This window comes from Podarcis erhardii (genome assembly GCF_964252035.2).
Source record: "Podarcis erhardii genome assembly, chromosome: 17".
In the NCBI taxonomy this organism is placed as follows: Eukaryota; Metazoa; Chordata; class Lepidosauria; order Squamata; family Lacertidae; genus Podarcis; species Podarcis erhardii.
In genome coordinates this window covers 32,633,479-32,652,829 of record NC_138515.1, presented here as the reverse complement: position 1 = coordinate 32,652,829, position 19,351 = coordinate 32,633,479, and the positions used below count along the sequence as shown (strand labels likewise).

Genomic DNA, 19,351 nt, shown 5'->3' with positions numbered 1-19,351 from the left:
GCTTTAAATGTATGGTGATCTGCTCTCACTCTTGTTTGGATGAGCCAGCAGCCTATCTCAGTATAAGACAGCTTTCATACATCTCATATGTGAGCAGTGGGTTAAGGACCGGGGACGTGGGTGGCACTGTAGTCTAAATCACTGAGGCTCTTGGGCTTGCTGATCGGAAGGTCGGCGGTTCGAATCCCTGCGACGGGGTGAGCTGCCGTTGTTCGGTCCCTGCTCCTGCCAACCTAGCAGTTCGAAAGCACACCAGTGCAAGTAGATAAACAGGTACCTCTGCAGTGGGAAGGTAAACGGTGTTTATGTGTGCTCTCGTTTCCATCACGGTGTTCTGTTGCTCCAGAAGCGGTTTAGTCCTGCTGGCCACATGACCTGGAAAGCTGTCTGCGGACAAACGCGAGATGAGCGCCGCAACTCCATAGTCGCCTTTGACTGGACTTAGCTGTCCAGGGGTCCTTTACCTTTTTTACCTAAAGACTGGCGAACTCCATGTTGACATGTCCCAGGGAGGTTACTTGTATTTCTGTTCTTCCAAGCTCCCCATTTCCCCAAGCAGCAAGACATTTCGGGGGAGCACTCCCCAGGCTTTGATTTTCTTTGGAGGTGAAGGCACTGGAGATGTTTTTTTGAAAGTGTTGCTTGAGGCTGTCCGCTCCTGCATCTGATGTGGGCTGGAGCTTTGCAAGGCTCACAACCTTTGCAGTTAAGGCACAACTGAACTGTTTGTGCAACAGTTTTACTCCTCTGGAATCTGACTGTGAAAGCTTCTGTCCATCACTCCACCTCTGTGGGGACAGCAGAGGGCAGCAGAACACAGCAGAAAGGAAAATACCTCTCTTGCCCAACTGATTTGGAAACCAGTTATCTCCCCCTTCCCTCCCTCTCAGCAAGGTCTGCCCCAACTTCCCCCAATCGGCTTAACAGGGTTAAGTGTTGTTGAAATCTGTTTGCGGCTCCCAAGCACAGACCACCAGAACGGGAGGGAGGAAGAGAGTTAACTCAAGTCTGCAAGCATGTGAGTGTTGACTGTGCGGCGAAGGGAGAGGGTGGTAGGCGTAACGGTAGCAAAAGGATTCGCTTTACTCTGGCAAAGCCTGGGGCCAAATCTAATATCGAAAAACTATATTACAGTGTCTCCATTATCAAATGACGCTGGTTGCATGGACAAAGCATGGTGTCTGGGGCGGCTGCCAGATGGGTGGTTGTTGTGGGATGGGTGCTCTTTGTGCAGGCAGATTTTTTCACAGCGTTCACCCAACTTCATTGGCATCAAAATGCCAGCCTATATTTTGTCCCCATTTTGTCCCCATTTACTCTTTCTGAGGAAATTTCAATAAGGTTTGAAACAACAACAACAACAACAAGGTATTGCCAACACCCCCTTTGCAATACAGTGGTACCTCGGGTTAAGAACTTAATTCGTTCCGGAGGTCTGTTCTTAACCTGAAACTGTTCTTAACCTGAAGCACCACTTTAGCTCATGGGGCCTACCGCTACGCCGCCACTGCGTGATTTCTGTTCTCATCCTGAAGCAAAGTTCTTAACTCGAGGTACTATTTCCGGGTTAGCAGAGTCTGTAACCTGAAGCGTATGTAACCAGAAGTACCACTGTATCTGCATGGCCCACTTGCAGTATTAACCTCAACTGGAAACCCCCTGGGAAGTGACCTATAGAACAGCATTTAGCTTTAAAGGAGTGCAACTTATAGTCTAAAGATGTTTCTAACCTGGCATGTTCTCAGTCTGCTCTAGTAGCCCCCTGAAGAGGCTGGCACTACCGGTTAGATGCTTCTCTTATCTCATCAGGATGCTTCTTCCAAGGCGCTTTGTAGTCACAACCACACTAGTCAATGCAGGGGTGTATAGACCCAAAGCCTTTAGTTCTTGCGAATGGCTGATGATTTCCCTCCCAGCCCGTTCTCCAGAAAGTTTGTGGCCTTCAGGTCTAAGGAGCTGTGCACAGAACATACTCAGAGAAATAGCAAAAACAAAAGCTGCTGCCTTGAGACTAATGGGAGCAAAACTAAGAACTGCACAAGAGGATTGTGGCTTCTCGTTAGGCCTCAGTGCTGCCTGCAACTCTTCCTCACTGGTTCCAGGGTCTCTGAACAGATGTGCATAGCCATCAAGGACCACTGAGTTCATGATGTTCTCTTGCTGTCATGCCAATTCTGAGGGATCCAGGTCTTTAATGCTCCAGTCAGCGTGGCTAATGGCCAGGGTTGATGGGACCTGGAAACCAACAACATCTGCATGGCCAAAGACTAGCCACCTCACATTTAATGGGTGCTGATTTACGCCTTTTCTAGAAAAAAAATTAGGACCCTTTTTAGTGCAGTTCCCAGCACATCCATAATTGTGCCCAAAGATTCAAGACCCAATTCAATATCTAGCCCACATAACAAGTTGTTTTATTGTGTGACTATGCAATCATCACTACTGCACAAGTGCAGAACTGAGTGCAGAATTCACCAGTCTGCTGAATATAAGCTTATATTTTTTTCCTTTTTTAAAAAGCAAATTTTTAGCCCTTAAGGCTACACATATAAGATTAAAATTACACAGGGAATCCCTGGTGTAACATCTAAATCACGAATAGTAGCTAAGCCAGATATTTAATATGACTTAAGATCACAGTCTAGCTCCTTTGCCCATCCAGTGACTATCAGAAACAGATGCAAAAACATTTCAATGTAAACATAGTCCTGAATGTGAGGGTCCTTAGCACCAAGTTCCTTTTCCTTTTGGTCTTCATTCTCAAATGTGTGTGTTGTGTTTACAGGTTTTCCCGACTCCTCCAACTCCTTCTGCAGGGAGCTTTAATCTTCGGAGCTCTCAGTTCCACGACAGCCACAAGGAAGCTCTTTGGGGAGGTCAGGTCCCCCAATTACCCCAAGCCATACCCAAACAACAATGAAAGTACCTGGGACATTGCTGTGCCAAAGGGCTTCAGAGTGAAGCTGAATTTCTGGCAGTTCGATCTGGAGCCATCTGAGGACTGCACTTATGACTACGTCAAGGTGTGTGTGAGGACAGAGCCTGGGATGCAGAGGGGGTGGTAGAGGAATTGCTGCATTTCCAAGTGGCTGAATCTCCATTTTGCATAGCTTGGCCCCACAAGTCTCTGCTCTGTTATTATGTTTCCCTCTCTCCCCAGGGTGTATGGGGTATTAGGGGTGGGGTAGTACCTCACCACACGGGTGGCGCTGTGGTCTAAACCACAGAGCCTGGGACTTGCCGATCAGAAGGTCGGCGGTTCGAATCCCCATGATGGGGTGAGATCCTATTGCTCAGTCCCAGCTTCTGCCCACCTAGCAGTTTGAAAGCACATCAAAGTGCAAGTAGATAAATAGGTACCGCTCTGGCGGGAAGGTAAATGGTGTTTCCGTGCGCTGCTCTGGTTTGTCAGAAGCGGCTTAGTCCTGCTGGCCACATGACCCGGAAGCTGGCTCCCTCGGCCAGTAAAGCAAGATAAGTGCCGCAACCTCAGAGTCGTTCACGACTGGATCTAATGGTCAGGGGTCCCTTTACCCTTACCTCTAGTACCTCTGCTGGGGACATGATGCACTCCTTCTGGGGCAGTTTGTCCACCTTTGGTCCCCACCCTGCACTCAGCTCTCACCTCCTAGAAGCTGTCAGCATGTGACAGCAGCCACACCCCAGGAATGGCTTCCACTGGCTGGCTAAACCAGGTGAGGGTAGCTTAAGGTTACCAGATGTCCCCGTTTCCTGGGGACAGTCCCCAGATTTACAAATCAGTCCCCATACAAAATCCTATCATTCCTACTGAAGTTGAAAAGGGTTCCCGGATTCATTGAAAAAAATCTGGTAACCTTAGGGTAGCTGGTGAGTTAGGGACTTCCCCTGCATGCAAAGACAGGTTCTGGTGGATTGAACAGATGAGACCAATAGTGGGTCCATCACTCAAGAAGGCGGTTTCTGCATGTGCTGCGGAGGGAAGTGAGGGGCAGATGGAGCTCATCCACCTGGGAAGATAGCTCATCTAAGAGAAAGAAAGCTCTGATCCTAAACCCCTGCTGCCTTGCAGGACATCTTCAGGAGAAGAAAAGGCTAAGGAATAAACCTGTCAGGAATGAGCCAGCTCCCAGAGAAGATTTGCAGCCAACTGCAGAAAGCAGAGAGGCTTAGATGTTAGTCAGACAGGAGAGAGCCGGCAACTGCAGACTTCGGCTCTTCCTGACCTTGACGAACCGGCTGTTAAGGCAGTAGTTGAGAGCAGGCGGGAACACAGCCAAAGCTCCCAAGAAGAGGCTGGAGCTGATCCACTCAGCCCTAAAAGTCGGCGAATGAGAGGGCTGTTAGATAGGAAGCAAAACAAGAGACTTAAGAGTCAGACGTTCAATTTCTTCTCTTGCGGCCGGAAGAAGTCTTCAGAAGGGTCATCTTGAGTAATGATATTGAAGGCTTTGTCAGAGCTGCCAGAGCTATCTGTTTGTTTTTGCAATAAATCCCCCTTTACCTATGCTTACTGTGTTATCAAGCTGGGAACCTGGACTCCTGACAAAGCCCTACGCAAATCCAAAGTGGATGGCGCCTTGTAAGCCTCCTTCCAGCAACTCCTGTAGCCAAGCTGGTGCCAAACGTATTGCTCTGCTTTCCTTTGGACCACATCAGCGAGACCAAGGGGGGGGGGGTCTTGTTGTCTGGGCAGCCCAGGACCTCCATCGGCACTGCCCAGACTTGCACCCAGGGGAGGTCACTTTGGTGTTGCTCAAGCAACAGTTTGACTTCACCCATGGAGGTGCACTCCATTGTCTCTCGAGACAGACGGATGTCAACAACCTACCTTCCAAGGGCCTTTCCCTCTTTTTCAAACAGTAGGCCAACATACAGCAGCAGCACTGGTTTTTTTAACCCACCCCCCAGTTTCAAAAACAATTCACCACAACATGGCGTCCTCCTCAAAGAGACACCACAGCTTAAGAAATGGAAGCCAGAAACCCACTGGGCTTGGGTGCATGCAACCTAGGGATGAGGTTCTTTGGATCTTGGTCTATTAAGACCACTGTTTCTAATACTTTCTCCTTCCCTTACTGGGTTCTGGCAGATCACAGCCAACAAGAAAGACTTAGGCCGGTTCTGCGGCCAGCAAGACTCAACCACCGGCAACCACCCTAGAGGCAAAGAGATTTTGTCAGCTGGGAACCGAATGCGGCTGCTGTTCCACTCCGACTTCTCCAATGAAGAAAATGGCACCAATGTCTTCTACAAGGGCTTCCAGGCTTATTATCAAGCAGTAGGTAAGCACAGAGCCTCCATTCTCTACAGAAGGGGACAGGCGGGGCTGATGCAAATGACGGCAGTCTGACTACAGCCGTACCTCGGAAGTCGAACGCCTTTCGACCTGGACGTTTGGGTTCCCGAACGCCGCAAACCTGGAGGCGAGTGTTGCGGCTTGCGAATGTTCTTTGGAACCCAAACGTCTGGTGTGGGTTCTGAGGCTTCCGACTGGTTGCAGGAGCTTCCTGCAGCCAATCGGAAGCCGCACCTTGGTTTCCAAACGTTTTGGAAGTTGAAAGGACTTCAGTTTGACTTCCGAGGTACGACTGTACAGGCAGAGGCCTGACTGGGGAGTTATGGACAAAGCTTACTACTGTGAGTAGGGAGGGGTCTCTCAGTATAAAGTCGCCCCCCTGTGTCAGGTGTGTTCAGACTACCATCCATTGTGCTCTCACTGCTAGTTTTCAAAGCCGCATGCACACAATATTAGGCACAAGTCATATTGATCCTGTTTTTTTCTTGAGAAACAGTGCTATTTGATGTGGGAGTTTTTTTTCAAACCAGCTTCAGTCTGACTAGAATTGTTTTAAAATTTTTATTTATGATTTTCAGTTTTATACATTTCAATAATTTTACTGTCATTTTAACATTTCGAAACTCGACTTCCTTCCCCCTCCTTCTACAGTTCCTTAAATTTATTTTTTAATATTTTCCTGCATATTCCAAATTAACTTAATCATTTATTCATCTACTTTAAATGTATAATCTTATAAAACTGCAGGTTATTACAATAATCTTGCCAATGTTCTTCTCTGTTTACAGTTTGTTTGCAAATATTCAATAAACCATTTCCATTCTTTTATAAAAAGTTTGTTACCTTGATTTCTTTTTTTTCTGGTAAGTTTTGTCATTTCTGCATATTCCATTAGTTTTTGTATCTATTCTTCTTTCATCACGATTTCTTCTTCTTTTCATTTTTGGGCAAACAACATTCTTGCCGCTGTAGTCGCATACATAAATAAATTTCTATACCGTTTGAGTAGTTCTGTCCCTATAATTCCCCAAAGGAAAGCTTCTGGGGTTGTTGTTTTTTAACAAATGTTATTTTAAACTTCTTTTTTCAATTTATTATATATCAATTCCCAGTAAGCTTTAACCTTTCTAAAGGTTAAAGGTCAGTCTGACTAGAATCACAGAGCATAGAATCATAGAAGGAGCGTCTCCACCCCCATCGTTCAGCCCGGACACTGAGGTCCAGCTCCGAGGGCCTTCTGGCGGTTCCCTCCCTGCGAGAAGCCAAGTTACAGGGAACCAGGCAGAGGGCCTTCTCGGTGGTGGCACCCGCCCTGTGGAACGCCCTCCCACCAGATGTCAAAGAGAAAAACAACTACCAGACTTTTAGAAGACATCTGAAGGCAGCCCTGTTTAGGGAAGCTTTTAATGTTTAATAGGTTATTGTATTTTAGTGTTCTGTTGGAAGCTGCCCAGAGTGGCTGGGGAAACCCAGCCAGATGGGCGGGGTATAAATAATAAATTGTTGTTGTTGTTGTTGTTGTTGTTGTTGTTGTTGGGACTCTGAGGGTCATCAAGTCCAACCCCCTGCAAACCTTTAAGCCAAATTAGTGTATAAACCTTTTCTAACTCTCGTTGTGGGATATCCCCAGACTTGGATGAGTGCGCCCTTGAAAACGACATCGAAGATGGCGCACCTCGGTGCCAGCACTTCTGCCACAACTACATAGGGGGCTACTTCTGCTCTTGTCAGCCCGGCTACCGTCTCCAGAGTGACCAACATTCCTGTAAAGGTAAGAGGATGAGCCAGGCTGTATGCACGCTATACCTCTGGAACACATTTGAAGCACATTTCCCTCTGCAAAGGATTCTGCGCACTGTCGCTGATGCCTCACAGTGTCACACTTCCCAGCAACCTTTAACTGACAGCGCCCAGAATTCTTTGAGGGAAACAGTGTGCTTCGAATGCACGCTGCAAAGTTATAGTGTGTATATTGCAGAAAGCTAATGGGTGGGACTACGGAGGGCTACTGCATTCTAGTGCTTATGGAAAGCTGTGGTCCAAGATGTCAGCCGTTCGTGACTAATCACATAAAAACAGAAGAAAACGCTAAACATTAAAAACTTGCCTGTATCAGGAATGTTTTATTACATGTTTATATGTGCTGGAAACTGCCCAGAGTGGCTGGGGAAACCCAGCCAGATGGGTAGGACATAATAATAATAATAATAATAATAATAATAATAATAATAATAATAAATTTAGGAAATAATAATAATAATAATAATAATAATAATAATAATAATAATAATAATAATTTTCTTAAGTAAGCCGCTCTCTCTTGGCCTCAGTCTCACACCTGCAATGTATAGAAAATGGTAGTGGTTTTTGCTACAGTGGGGATGTAAAGATTACTGTAATCAAGCATGTGAAGTATTTTGAACATGGCAAATGCTGTTCCTGTTTGTGTGGATTAGCTACCTTCATAATCCCATTTAATCTGTTGCGTTCACAGTATGGGTCATTGGAGCGACAAAAGGGGAGCTTTTCCTGCATATAGGTGATATAGGTGAGGTCCATAATCTGTGTTAGAAATTGTGGCTACAGAACAGGGACCGATCATTCTTCCAGTTGAATAGTGTGGTGAAAGAGAGAAGAATGGACCACCTACAAGGAAAGGATGCTCTGTGGGTCCCTGGCTTTCAGCAAACCTTATTTTGCTTCCTTGCCCTGCAGTGAATTGCAGCAACGAACTGTTCACGGAGCAATCTGGGTACTTGTCAAGCCCTGGTTATCCTCAGCCCTACCCAGCTGATTTACGCTGCAACTACAGCATACGAGTGGAAGCGGGCTTGATCATCACACTCAAATTCCTGGAGCCTTTCGAAATTGATGATCACCAGCAAGTCCGCTGTCCTTATGACCAGCTCAAGGTATTGTAGATCACTCTACCCCTGGCTGGGGCTGTTCCACTCAGCCCTGCTTACTCCAAATGGATCATAAATGAGGAAAGAGGGATGCTCCAAAATGTACAAATGTCTGCAATCTGTCTTTGAAGTATCCAGTTCTCAGCATGTGGAATAAAGAAGTCCTGCTATTTTCTTGAAAGCCGTTTTTTGAATATATCGAGAATGTTGTTCTGTATGTTCATTGCCACCTTCCCCGCAGGCTGAACTTCTTTTGGAAAGAGAAATCATTAGAGTGTTTTTGAAATAGCTAATATATTCACAAATACCATCGTTCAGCCCGGACACTGAGCTCCAGCTCCGAGGGCCTTCTGGCGGTCCCCTCACTGCGAGAAGTGAAGCTACAGGGAACCAGGCAGAGGGCCTTCTTGGTAGTGGCGCCCACCCCGTGGAACGCCCTCCCATTAGATGTCAAAGGAATAAACAACAATATCTGATGTTTAGAAGACATCTGAAGGCAGCCCTCTTTAGGGAAGTTTTTAATGTTTGATGTTTCATCGCTTATTATTATTCTGTTGGGAGCCACCCAGAGTGGCTGGGGAAACCCAGCCAGATGGGTGGGGTACAAATAAATTAGTAGTAGTAGTAGTCGTCGTAGTAGTAAGTGTAGTGCTGAATAGCATCCACACTCGTACGGACAGCAAATACTTTGCTCCCAAAGGATTAGTGGATTAGTGGTTAAGAGCGGTGGACTTGTAATCTGGTGAACCGGGTTCGCTTCCCCACTCCTCTGCATGCAGCTGCTGGGTGACCTTGGGCTAGTCACACTTCTCTGAAGTCTCTCAGCCCCACTCACCTCACAGAGTGTTTGTTGTGGGGGAGGAAGGGAAAAGGAGATTGTTAGCCGCTTTGAGACTCCTTCGGGTAGTGATAAAGCGGGATATCAAATCCAAACTCTTCTTCCCAAACTCTCTGCTCCTCACCAGATCCAAGTTGGTGGGGAAGAGGTTGGCGAATTCTGTGGCACAACGTCTCCAGGAAGCATCGAAACCAATGGCTCTTCGGTGGACGTACTTTTCCACACGGATGATTCAGGATACAGCCGTGGGTGGAAGATCCGGTACAGCACAGAAAGTAAAGTATCCTCATCCAGCAGAGGGAGATAAATGGTACTCAGCCATCTGCCACTGCTTCCTTCATTCCTCTCTTATCTCCAACAGGAGTCTCTTGCCCACAGCCTGTTCCAAATGATGAGTTCACCGTCATTCAAGACCTACAGCCATTGTATCAATACCAGGACTACTTCATTGCCAGCTGCAGGACTGGATATCGGCTGATGGAGGTGGGACTCATTTATCTAGGGCTGAGGACACATTGAAGCACATTTGAAGCACATTTCCCCCCTCAAAGAATTATCGGCACCCCAGTTTACCCCTCATAGAGTTACAATTCCCAGCAAGACTTAATAAACAGCAGTGCCCAGCACTTTGTGAGCGGGGCAAGGAAGAGACTCCACTTCTGACACCAGTGTTGCAAGCCACACCAATCTCTGCCTAGCAGTGCACAAGATTTCAGGGGGTCTTGGCCCTCCATTGGTGTCTGTGTTCTTATGGGGAAATTAGGCACAATGGCAGTGCTGGATTAAACCCTGTAGAGAACCCTAGGCAGTCAAAATCTCGGGAGCCCCCTTGCAAATTATCTCCTAATACATTTTTTATTTTACCAACCAACTTTAATCAGCTAAATCAATATTATTTTGATCCATTGTTGCGAAGGCCCTAAAAGGCTTCCTCTGTGTATTTGGCAATCCGGCACTGCAAAAATGGAGGCTAGTGTCTTAATAATATATGGCTTATTTTACACATATATACAACCTTTAGTCTTCAGTCATAGAAACATGGAACTGCAGTTGGAAGAGACCAACTAGTCCAACCCCCTGCAATGAAGAAACCCCTAAAGGTGCCAGCTTATCTTTATGGCAGCACGACCAGCCTCCTTTTTGTTCTGCAACCTGTCTTGGTCTCCAGGGCACATACAAGCACGATTCCTTGTGTGACTTCATCAACACGTAGGATTAAAGGCTGGTACACACTTTGGACCTTTGCCCAGGTTAAATTAACTTATCACATGCTAATTGCTGATGCTCAGAAGTAGGTTTACACACATGAATCTCAATTACACTAGCGCAAACACTTATTAAACACCTCAAAACCTTTAGAGAAGGAAAGAATGTGCTTTGGATGTGTTTTAAAGGTATAATGTGTACATTCAGTGGCTTCTCCATGACTTTATCTCTCTGCCTTCTAAGCCTTTCCCTCCTATGATGTCCTCATGATCCCTCAGGCTTTGTGTGTGTGTGTGTTTTCTCCTCCATTCCTAAACGCTTCTCTTCCGTTTTACATCTCCCAGTTTTTATCCTAGGAACAGTTTAAGGAATATGTCAGGGCAAGAGAAACATCTGATTCAACAAATATTTATCTCCCAAAGGCATCTGCGCTTGTGGATCTGATTAAGGCAGAAAGAGATGTGACGATTGCATAATTTCTGGCCAGCGTCATGAATAAGTGGGGAAATCGAAAGTAGAGCAGAACAAACAAGCAGGCCTTAAATTGATCCAGTGTTCAGCCCCAGAATTTGTTTTGGTAGTTATGACTCAGCTCTGCCTGGATCTAAAACCGCATTTCCCCAACCTGGTGCCCTCCAGATGTTTTGGTCTCAAAGCAGAGGTGATGGGAGGTGTTGGGAAAGGCTGGTTTAAAGTAGCAATGGTGAGTTCCTTTCAGCATGTCCAAGAGGATTTTCCTAAACACGCTAAGCCTCCAACGCCCTCCACACTTGATATCTAGGGTAGCAGGGTATTCAAGGCAGAGGGTGTGGCTTCTGTGCAGAGTTGAGCATCAGAATATATATATTGTCAGGGAACTGCCATCGGCTCAGGGGGGAGAGGGGAAAAGCCAGATGGATTACAGAGAGCTCCCAAATATCATGGGAAGCAGCACCTCTTCAGCGGAGGAGAATAACCATGCCTCCAGTGGAGATGAGCTTCAGGGCTCGGAGGAGGCGAGGCAGTGCCAGGACACCTTGCCTGGGCAAAGCGGGGAGGAGAGAGGTCCTCCGTTACCCACACCCTCCCTGCGCAGTAGGCTTCCACGCTGAGAGGGGAGGCGCAGACTGGGCGTCAAGAAACTCCTCTGCTGGGGAAGGTTTAAGGGCCGCCCACTCACAGATTCTGCCAGTGAATGAGCCAGCCACGGGAGAGTGGCTCTCTGCACAGAGAAAGTTTATTTTGGCATCAAAAGCAAGGATTCACAGCCGAGCAGGGAGGAATTTCCCTACTTGCTCTCGAGCAACCCCTTGGTACCTTAACACACACACACACACACACATATATCCACAATGAAAATAAGAAAAACTGCCACCCAGTGATCCTGAATCTGAGGTAGAATTTTGAACAAATTTTTAAAACAGTATTTGCTATCTTAAGATATAGGTCTTCCACCCACTGGCCAGGATCCAACAGGTGGGTCATGAAGCCATCCCAGGTGGGGTGCAGCAAAGCTGTTCTTGTCATTTTGGACTCCAGCTAAGGTTGACCAAACCAAAGGAGCACTATATGTAGGAGCCTGAGCTAGAACACATTGCTCATTTTATCAATTTTCATGAGTGCTGCAAAGTGTCAGGAGAAAGGCAAAACAAAACAAAACAAAACAAAACAAAATAAGAAAGATAATTCTTGCCAACTGTAGCTTGTCAGCTTGCCTTCCTGGAGCTATGTCTGATGTGAGAGAGCTCTCTATGGCACAGGGACACCCTGTTCACCTCCTAGCCTGTTTTTATGCCTTTCCAGACTTCTCTGAAAATGGAGGTGTGCCGGGGGCTAGAACGCTGAAAAGTCCACTGTGGTGGGTGGGTGGGTTGCGTAGCGGTTACGAGTCTTTTCTATTAAAAACAAAACAAAAAACACTGCTTTTGAATAGCTTCTCAGCCTTTTTGACTAACAACAAGCGTACAAATAATTGGTTTTTGTTTAGTAGTAATGCCACAAGAAGTCTGGGGACAGGAGAACAGATACCTAAGACCAGTGTTAGAAACTCAGATATATAAGCTAGGCACCAAATGGCTCCTTAATCCAAAACTGAATGTATAGTTGCCATTTTGGGGCAAGATGGCTCTTAACTCTTATGTTTCAAATGATGGACTGACTGTGATTGATTCATCTGGTTAGTTCAGATGGCAACCTTGAGCTAGGTTAAGAGCTCTGAGAACTTAAAGAAGAAAAGTCACTTGATCCAGGGACAGTCCACATATCTATTGGCCTAGTCCAACTGCTTTTTCTTAATGGTGACACGGACCATTCATAAATGCAGGGATAGTCTTCCCAACTATGAGCAGGGCAGGGGGTGGGGTAAGTGAAGTTAAGTGACAACAATTAGCTATGACGTCGTCCACTGCTCCTGCTCAGGCTGCACAGAAAAAGCATTTTGGTTCCTGAAATTCATTCTGATTGTGCAGATAAAATATAGCTGGTCGATTTCTACAGGATGTGCTCTTAAAATTCTCATGACCATTGTCGCATACATGAAGATGTTTTTCAGCTTTTTTGGCAGATCTTTCCCTACAATCCCTAATAGAAATGCTTCAGGTTTTTTAACAAATGTTAAATGGAATCTTTTCTTCAATTTGTTATATATCATTTCCCAAATTTTTTTAATTACCTTACAATCCCACCACATATGATAAAATGTCCCCTCCTTGTCCTCTGCCTTTTTGTTTTTGAGCAGGGAGACAAGCCACTGAAATCCTTCACCGCTGTCTGCCAAAAGGATGGGACGTGGCACCGCCCAATGCCCCGATGTGAAAGTGAGTAGCTAGCCACAGATCTGAAGTGCCGTATTTTTCGCTCCATAAGACGCACCTAACCATAAGATGCACCTAGTTTTTAGAGGGGAAATGCAAGGGGGAAAAATATTCTTTAAAGGGAGCCCAGAGCAGAGACTGTATGCGTCCCAGGCTCTGCCCAGCACTTTCATGAGCCGTGTGGAGCATGTGTGCGGCGCTTGCAGGCTTTTCCCCAAGGAGGGAGAAGGGCAGCCCATCACTGCCAGCTTGCCCTTCTCCCTCCTTGGGGAAAAGCCCCCAAGAGCTGCACACATGCTCCATGTGGCTCTTTAAAGGGAGCACTGAGCAGAGCCTCCCGCCTGCATTCACTCCATAAGACGCACACACATTTCCCCTTACTTTTTAGGAGGGGAAAAGTGTGTCTTATAGAGCGAAAAATACGGTACTATTAAAAGATGGCAAGTTGCCATTGATTTTATTCATTTATTTTAAGGTCATTTAGTTGCTAGTGGGATGGGGTGGGGGGCAGCCTTCAAATGCCAAAACATCTAGGGCTAGGCCTGTTCCCAAGGTCTAGGCCCCTTCTGCACTCAACGTTGAAACAGCATCAAATCTCTTTAAGCAGTCGTGGCTTCTTCCCCCAGAGGGAAGGTTTTGTGAAGGATGCTGATAATTGTTAGGAGACTCTTGTTCCTAAGGAAAAGCGGGACATTCTGGGATCAAATCAGAAACTGGGATGGCGCCTGTAAATCCGGGACTGTCCCTGGAAGATAGGGATGCTTGGAGGGTCTGTAGTCATTTCTCCATGGATGGGAAGCCATCTTGAGAGGTGTGGGGGTTTTTTTAGAAGGCAACTGGTAGCAGGAAATCACCACTGAATGATTGTGACCGAGCTGGACTTGGAAAGGATTCCTGAAAGAAAGATTCCCTCCCCTTCATTTATTTGTCGAATTTGCCTCATAGTTGTGAACTGCGGCGAACCGAAAAGCCTGACCAACGGGGACTTCAGCTATGAGTCCCAGCCAAACAATAACAACTACCTGTCAGTTGTCAAGTACAGCTGCAAAGAACGCTATTACCGCCTTTTCAGTAATGGAGGAGGTGAGTCCTGCTCAGCACAAACTGTGCCCCCCCCCTCAGTCCCCTTCCTTTTCCATTCTGTCCACACCCTATAGTCTGTTAAGCATTGCTGAGAATTGCATCCCTGTGACAGGTAAAGCTACAGTTCCCAGGAAAGAATGTGCTTTAAATGTGCTTTAAAGGTGAAGTGCGGACGCAGGAATTCCCCTCCATTCCACGAGGGGTCTCTCAGCCATGTTCACAGCCATTTCAGTATGGGATTCCACTTTTGTGGCATCTACGCATGGAAAATAATTGCCTCACAGAGGCTGCATGATCACATTAGGGCAGCAGCACAGCTCTGCCATTACTGTACTTACTGTACTTTTCCCTGTATAAGACTATTTTTTTAAAAAAAAATTAAAAATCATGCTAAAAAGTGGGGGTCGTCTTATACATGGGTAGTGCATAGGGTGGACGTTTGATTGGTTGCTGCCGCAGCTGTCAGCGGCTATTGTGCGTGTTATTGGTTGCTGCGTCAATGGGTGATGTTGATTGGCTGATGCTCGGGCATTTGTGTGGGCGATTGGCAGCTTCTGCTGGCGATGGGACAGAAGGGAGGCAGATTTTGTGGCGTGTGTGGGTGAGCGATTTTCGGCAATCCCTCCTTAAAAAAGCTCAACAACTCGGTGCCATCTCTCCCCCCCCCCAATTTTCTTAAATTTGAGTCCCCCAAAACATGGGGCGTCTTATAGATGGAAAAGTACGGTACTGTGTAGCAGAAGCTGCAAAAGCAGAAATGGGTCAATTCTGGGGCGGTGGTTAATGCTACTTTGCATTAAAGACACAAGGAAGGTGGGAAATAAGTTAAGGCAAGAGAAGCAGTACAATTGCTGGGTCTTGTCTTTCGGAGCTGAAAAATAATAATAATCCCAAGTTGTTGCAGGTATGTGGAGAGAGAACTGAATTTGTGATTGGAAAAAATGAGAAACTGAGAGAATTGTTCCTTCCAAGAATGGCTCCTTTCATCCCAGCCTGTGCAGATCTGCCCTTACAGAGTCAAAAAATGAGGTGTTTAAGCAGGCAAAGTTTATTCAGACTGTGCTCTCATTATTCTGGTTTCCTTCCTCAGATATATATACCTGCTCTGCTAAGGGGTCTTGGACGGACCAAGATGACCATGAGGACATCCCCGTGTGCCTGCCAGGTAATCGGCACTCTTCCATCCTCCCCCTCATGTTGTCTAAAAAACAAACAAACCAGGCAAACACTGCAGAAAAGAAAATAAAAAAATTCCTTCCAGTAGCACCTTAAAGACCAACTGAGTTAGTTCTAGGTATGAGCTTTCGTGTGCATGCACACTTCTTCAGATACACTGAAACAGAAGTCACCGGACCTTTCTATATAGTGAGAAGGTGGGGAGGGGTATTACTCAGAAGGGTGGTGGGAATGGGTGATTGGCAGATAGCTGCGATGAGCCTGTTGACGACTCTTAACGACTGCAATAGGTCTAACAGGAAAAAGCAAGGGGTGAGAAGGTGAAAAATGGCTTTGTCATGTATAATGAGATAAGAATCCAATGTCTTTGTTCAAACCAGGTCTCTCCATAGTTTTAAGTTTGGTGATAAGTTGCAATTCAGCAGCTTCTCTTTCCAGTCTATTTCTGAAATTCCTTTGTAATAGAACAGCTACTTTGAGATCTTGTATAGAATGTCCTGGGAGATTGAAGTGTTCTCCTACTGGTTTTTCTGTCTTGTGGTTCCTGATGTCGGATTTATGTCCGTTTATTCTTTGGCGTAAGGTCTGGCCTGTTTGTCCAATATAGAGAGCTGAAGGACACTGTTGGCATTTTATGGCATACACAATGTTAGACGATGAGCAATTAAATAGTCCCGAGATGGTATGTGTGATGTTGTTGGGGCCAGTAATGGTGTTGTCCGGGTGTATGTGGCAGCAAAGTTGGCATCTGGGTTTATTGCAGGCTCTGGTGCCAGTGTCCGTGTTAGGTCTGGTTGTAGTATTATTGTGGGTTAGGAGTTGTTTAAGACTGGGTGGCTGTCTGTAGGCAATGAAAGGTCTTCCTCCCAGAGCTTGAGAAAGAGAACTGTCATTGTCCAGGAGAGGTTGTAGATCTCTGATGATGCGTTGTACTGTTTTAACTTGGGAGCTGTATGTGATGACTAGAGGTGTTCTGTTATTTTCTTTTTTGGGTCTGTCTTGCAGCAAGTTCTCTCTGGGTATCAGTCTGGCTCTGTTGATCTGTTGTCTAACTTCATCTGCTGGGTATTTTAGTTCTAAAAAGGTTTGCTTTTACTACAACCAGACCTAACACGGACACTGGCACCAGAGCCTGCAATAAACCCAGATGCCAACTTTGCTGCCACATACACCCGGACAACACCATTACTGGCCCCAACAACATCACACATACCATCTCGGGACTATTTAATTGCTCATCGTCTAACATTGTGTATGACATAAAATGCCAACAGTGTCCTTCAGCTCTCTATATTGGACAAACAGGCCAGACCTTACGCCAAAGAATAAACGGACATAAATCCGACATCAGGAACCACAAGACAGAAAAACCAGTAGGAGAACACTTCAATCTCCCAGGACATTCTATACAAGATCTCAAAGTAGCTGTTCTATTACAAAGGAATTTCAGAAATAGACTGGAAAGAGAAGCTGCTGAATTGCAACTTATCACCAAACTTAAAACTATGGAGAGACCTGGTTTGAACAAAGACATTGGATTCTTATCTCATTATACATGACAAAGCCATTTTTCACCTTTCACCCCTTGCTTTTTCCTGTTAGACCTATTGCAGTCGTTAAGAGTCGTCAACAGGCTCATCGCAGCTATCTGCCAATCACCCATTCCCACCACCCTTCTGAGTAATACCCCTCCCCACCTTCTCACTATATAGAAAGGTCCGGTGACTTCTGTTTCAGTGTATCTGAAGAAGTGTGCATGCACACAAAAGCTCATACCTAGAACTAACTCAGTTGGTCTTTAAGGTGCTACTGGAAGGAATTTTTTTATTTTGTTTTGACCATGGCAGACCAACACGGCTACCTATCTGTAACTGCAGAAAAGAGCAAGACAGAACATGAGGTTAAGGGAGAGGAGGGAGAAAAGATGGGATCAAGAACAGAGAGACAAGAGCCTGATGGTGAAGCACGTTCTCTCTGCCCTAAGGTTCTGAGGTTCAAGCAATTCCTGGTTAAAAGGGATCTTTGCCAGGGATGGGCGATTTATTTTGTTGGAGCAGGGAGGGGGGAAGAAACAGATTTTTGTGTCAGGCACTCTGCAGAGGCAGTGAGTAAGGGTGGAGCCTGCAGCTCAGATGAGAAGTCGAAGCTAAAGCTGAGGGACACCGTTCAAGAGGTGAGAAGGATCAATGAACCATTGACTAGTATGTGGTGTTTTTCTGCCTCTAGTCCTGCTGCTAGAGTTTACCCATCATGAAAAGTAGCCATTTATAGCCTTATCCTCTACAATTGTATGATAAAGCCAGTGCTTTTGTTTTTCTTCTAAAAAATGTTTAAAAGAAAACTTCTCATCTGAGCTGCAGGGCACTCTCATTTTGACTCAAGAAAATCACCATTTTATAGTTCAAATCAGGGGAAATAAATACAGTAAATGGACAAAAGTACAAAGAACATGCATTACCTCATATTACACAGCTGATAGCTCACAATAACTTCCAGATTGGCACGAGGTTGTGTGCACTAACATCTTCCCGATTCCACACATCCACATTCTACACTACTTCACACATTAAACGTTCGCTTCCGTCTGAAACTCAGGAAACACCGTGACAGGAAATGCAGCCTCCATCGGGGTTAGCAACAGAACTGACGGTTCACCATGCTAGAGAAGAAACTTAAAATTTTTAAAATTTGAGTCACAAAATGTTTAGGGGTGTATGTACCCACGAGTCCCTCCCAGAAAAAAAAAGCACTGGATAAAGCCACCCAGCTTATGGTGGTGAATGACACAGTTTAACAATGCCCTGTTTAAGAAGAGTATGTTCTTTTATCTGTCCTGAATCTCCAGGTACTGGGCTAAGTGTGTTAATAATAAGAGCAAATGCTGGTGGGGAAAAGCTGATTACGTGGGGAAGGTCTGACATGTTCTGTTAAGAGCGAATGGAAGCATTCAGAATAAGGAAATGTCACGTGGGCAATGGGGAAAAGCAGGGGGCTGTTGCCTTTCTTGACCATATTGTCTCTCTTGCAGTCTGTGGAAGACCGGACAATCCCATCAAAATAACCCAACGGATTATTGATGGCCAAGAGGCGCCAGAAGGCAGTTTCCCATGGCAAGCGAAAACAGTCGTCACCGGACGTGGAGGCGGGGCATTGCTGGGTGACCGCTGGATCTTGACCGCAGCGCACAATTTGTACCCCAAGCTGAGCAGTGCATCTCGGATGGCTCCGAGCCCTGAGCTCTCTGAGGTGATTAAGAAGACTCAAGTCTTCTTGGGACACACGGATGTGGAGGAACTCGTAAAGCTGGGCAATCGCCCCGTCCGCAAGGTTTACATCCACCCAGCGTACAACCAGGGCCTTCCGGAGAACTTTGACGGGGACATTGCCCTCCTGGAGCTGGAGGACCCAGTGACACTTGGGCGTAACATACTGCCAATCTGTCTCCCGGATCCAGGGAACAGCACCTTCTACGCTCAAGGATGGATGGGTTATGCCAGTGGCTTCGGAGTAGAGAAGAACATCCTTGCTTACAAGCTAAAATACGTACCAATTCCAGTAGCAAGGCGTTCATCCTGTCAGCAGTGGCTGAAAGGGCAGAATATTGACGGCCGGGACCCGGTCTTCACAGAGAACATGTTTTGTGCAGGTTCCCCTCACGAAACAAAAGATACCTGCCAGGGCGACAGTGGGGGGGCTTTTGCTGTGCGCGACCCGCAGACTGGGCGCTGGGCGGTCTCAGGGATTGTTTCTTGGGGCATCAATTGTGGCAACGGCTATGGCTTTTACACCAAAGTAATGAACTACCTGGACTGGATCAAGGGCATAGTGGGGAAGGATTGGGTCTCAATGCAAGGGTCAGATTAACATATTGGAATGTAAGCATCCGTTGTGATTCAGTGGAAGCTCCCGCCATTTTGTAAAGAACTGTCACCTCCAATGTATTGTTTCATAGCTCCCTCCCAGGACTGAATAAGTAGGACCTTAACTCACGGTTTAGCAAATCCTCTACATTAATCAATCTAAGGTTTAGCTGGTTGATATAACAATCAAATAAACGATAGCTTGTTTGAAA

At 46.1% G+C, this 19,351-nt stretch overlaps 1 protein-coding gene across 1 annotated transcript; it reads left to right on the top strand.

The window, feature by feature from the left end:
- The first annotated feature begins 868 nt into the window (after positions 1-868).
- Positions 869-19,351, top strand: C1R (complement C1r). The gene is made up of 11 exons (XM_081845064.1): positions 869-1,018; positions 2,786-3,023; positions 5,072-5,264; positions 6,909-7,049; positions 7,994-8,190; positions 9,150-9,297; positions 9,384-9,505; positions 12,945-13,023; positions 13,966-14,103; positions 15,194-15,268; positions 18,308-19,351. Coding segments are annotated over exons 1-11 (2,169 nt in total). The 5' UTR covers positions 869-1,016; the 3' UTR covers positions 19,144-19,351.

Coding starts and splice junctions, on each gene's coding strand:
- C1R (XM_081845064.1), top strand. Junction 5,265..6,908: donor GGCTTATTATCAAGCAGTAG/GTAAGCACAGAG, acceptor GGATATCCCCAG/ACTTGGATGAGTGCGCCCTT. Junction 9,298..9,383: donor GATCCGGTACAGCACAGAAA/GTAAAGTATCCT, acceptor TATCTCCAACAG/GAGTCTCTTGCCCACAGCCT.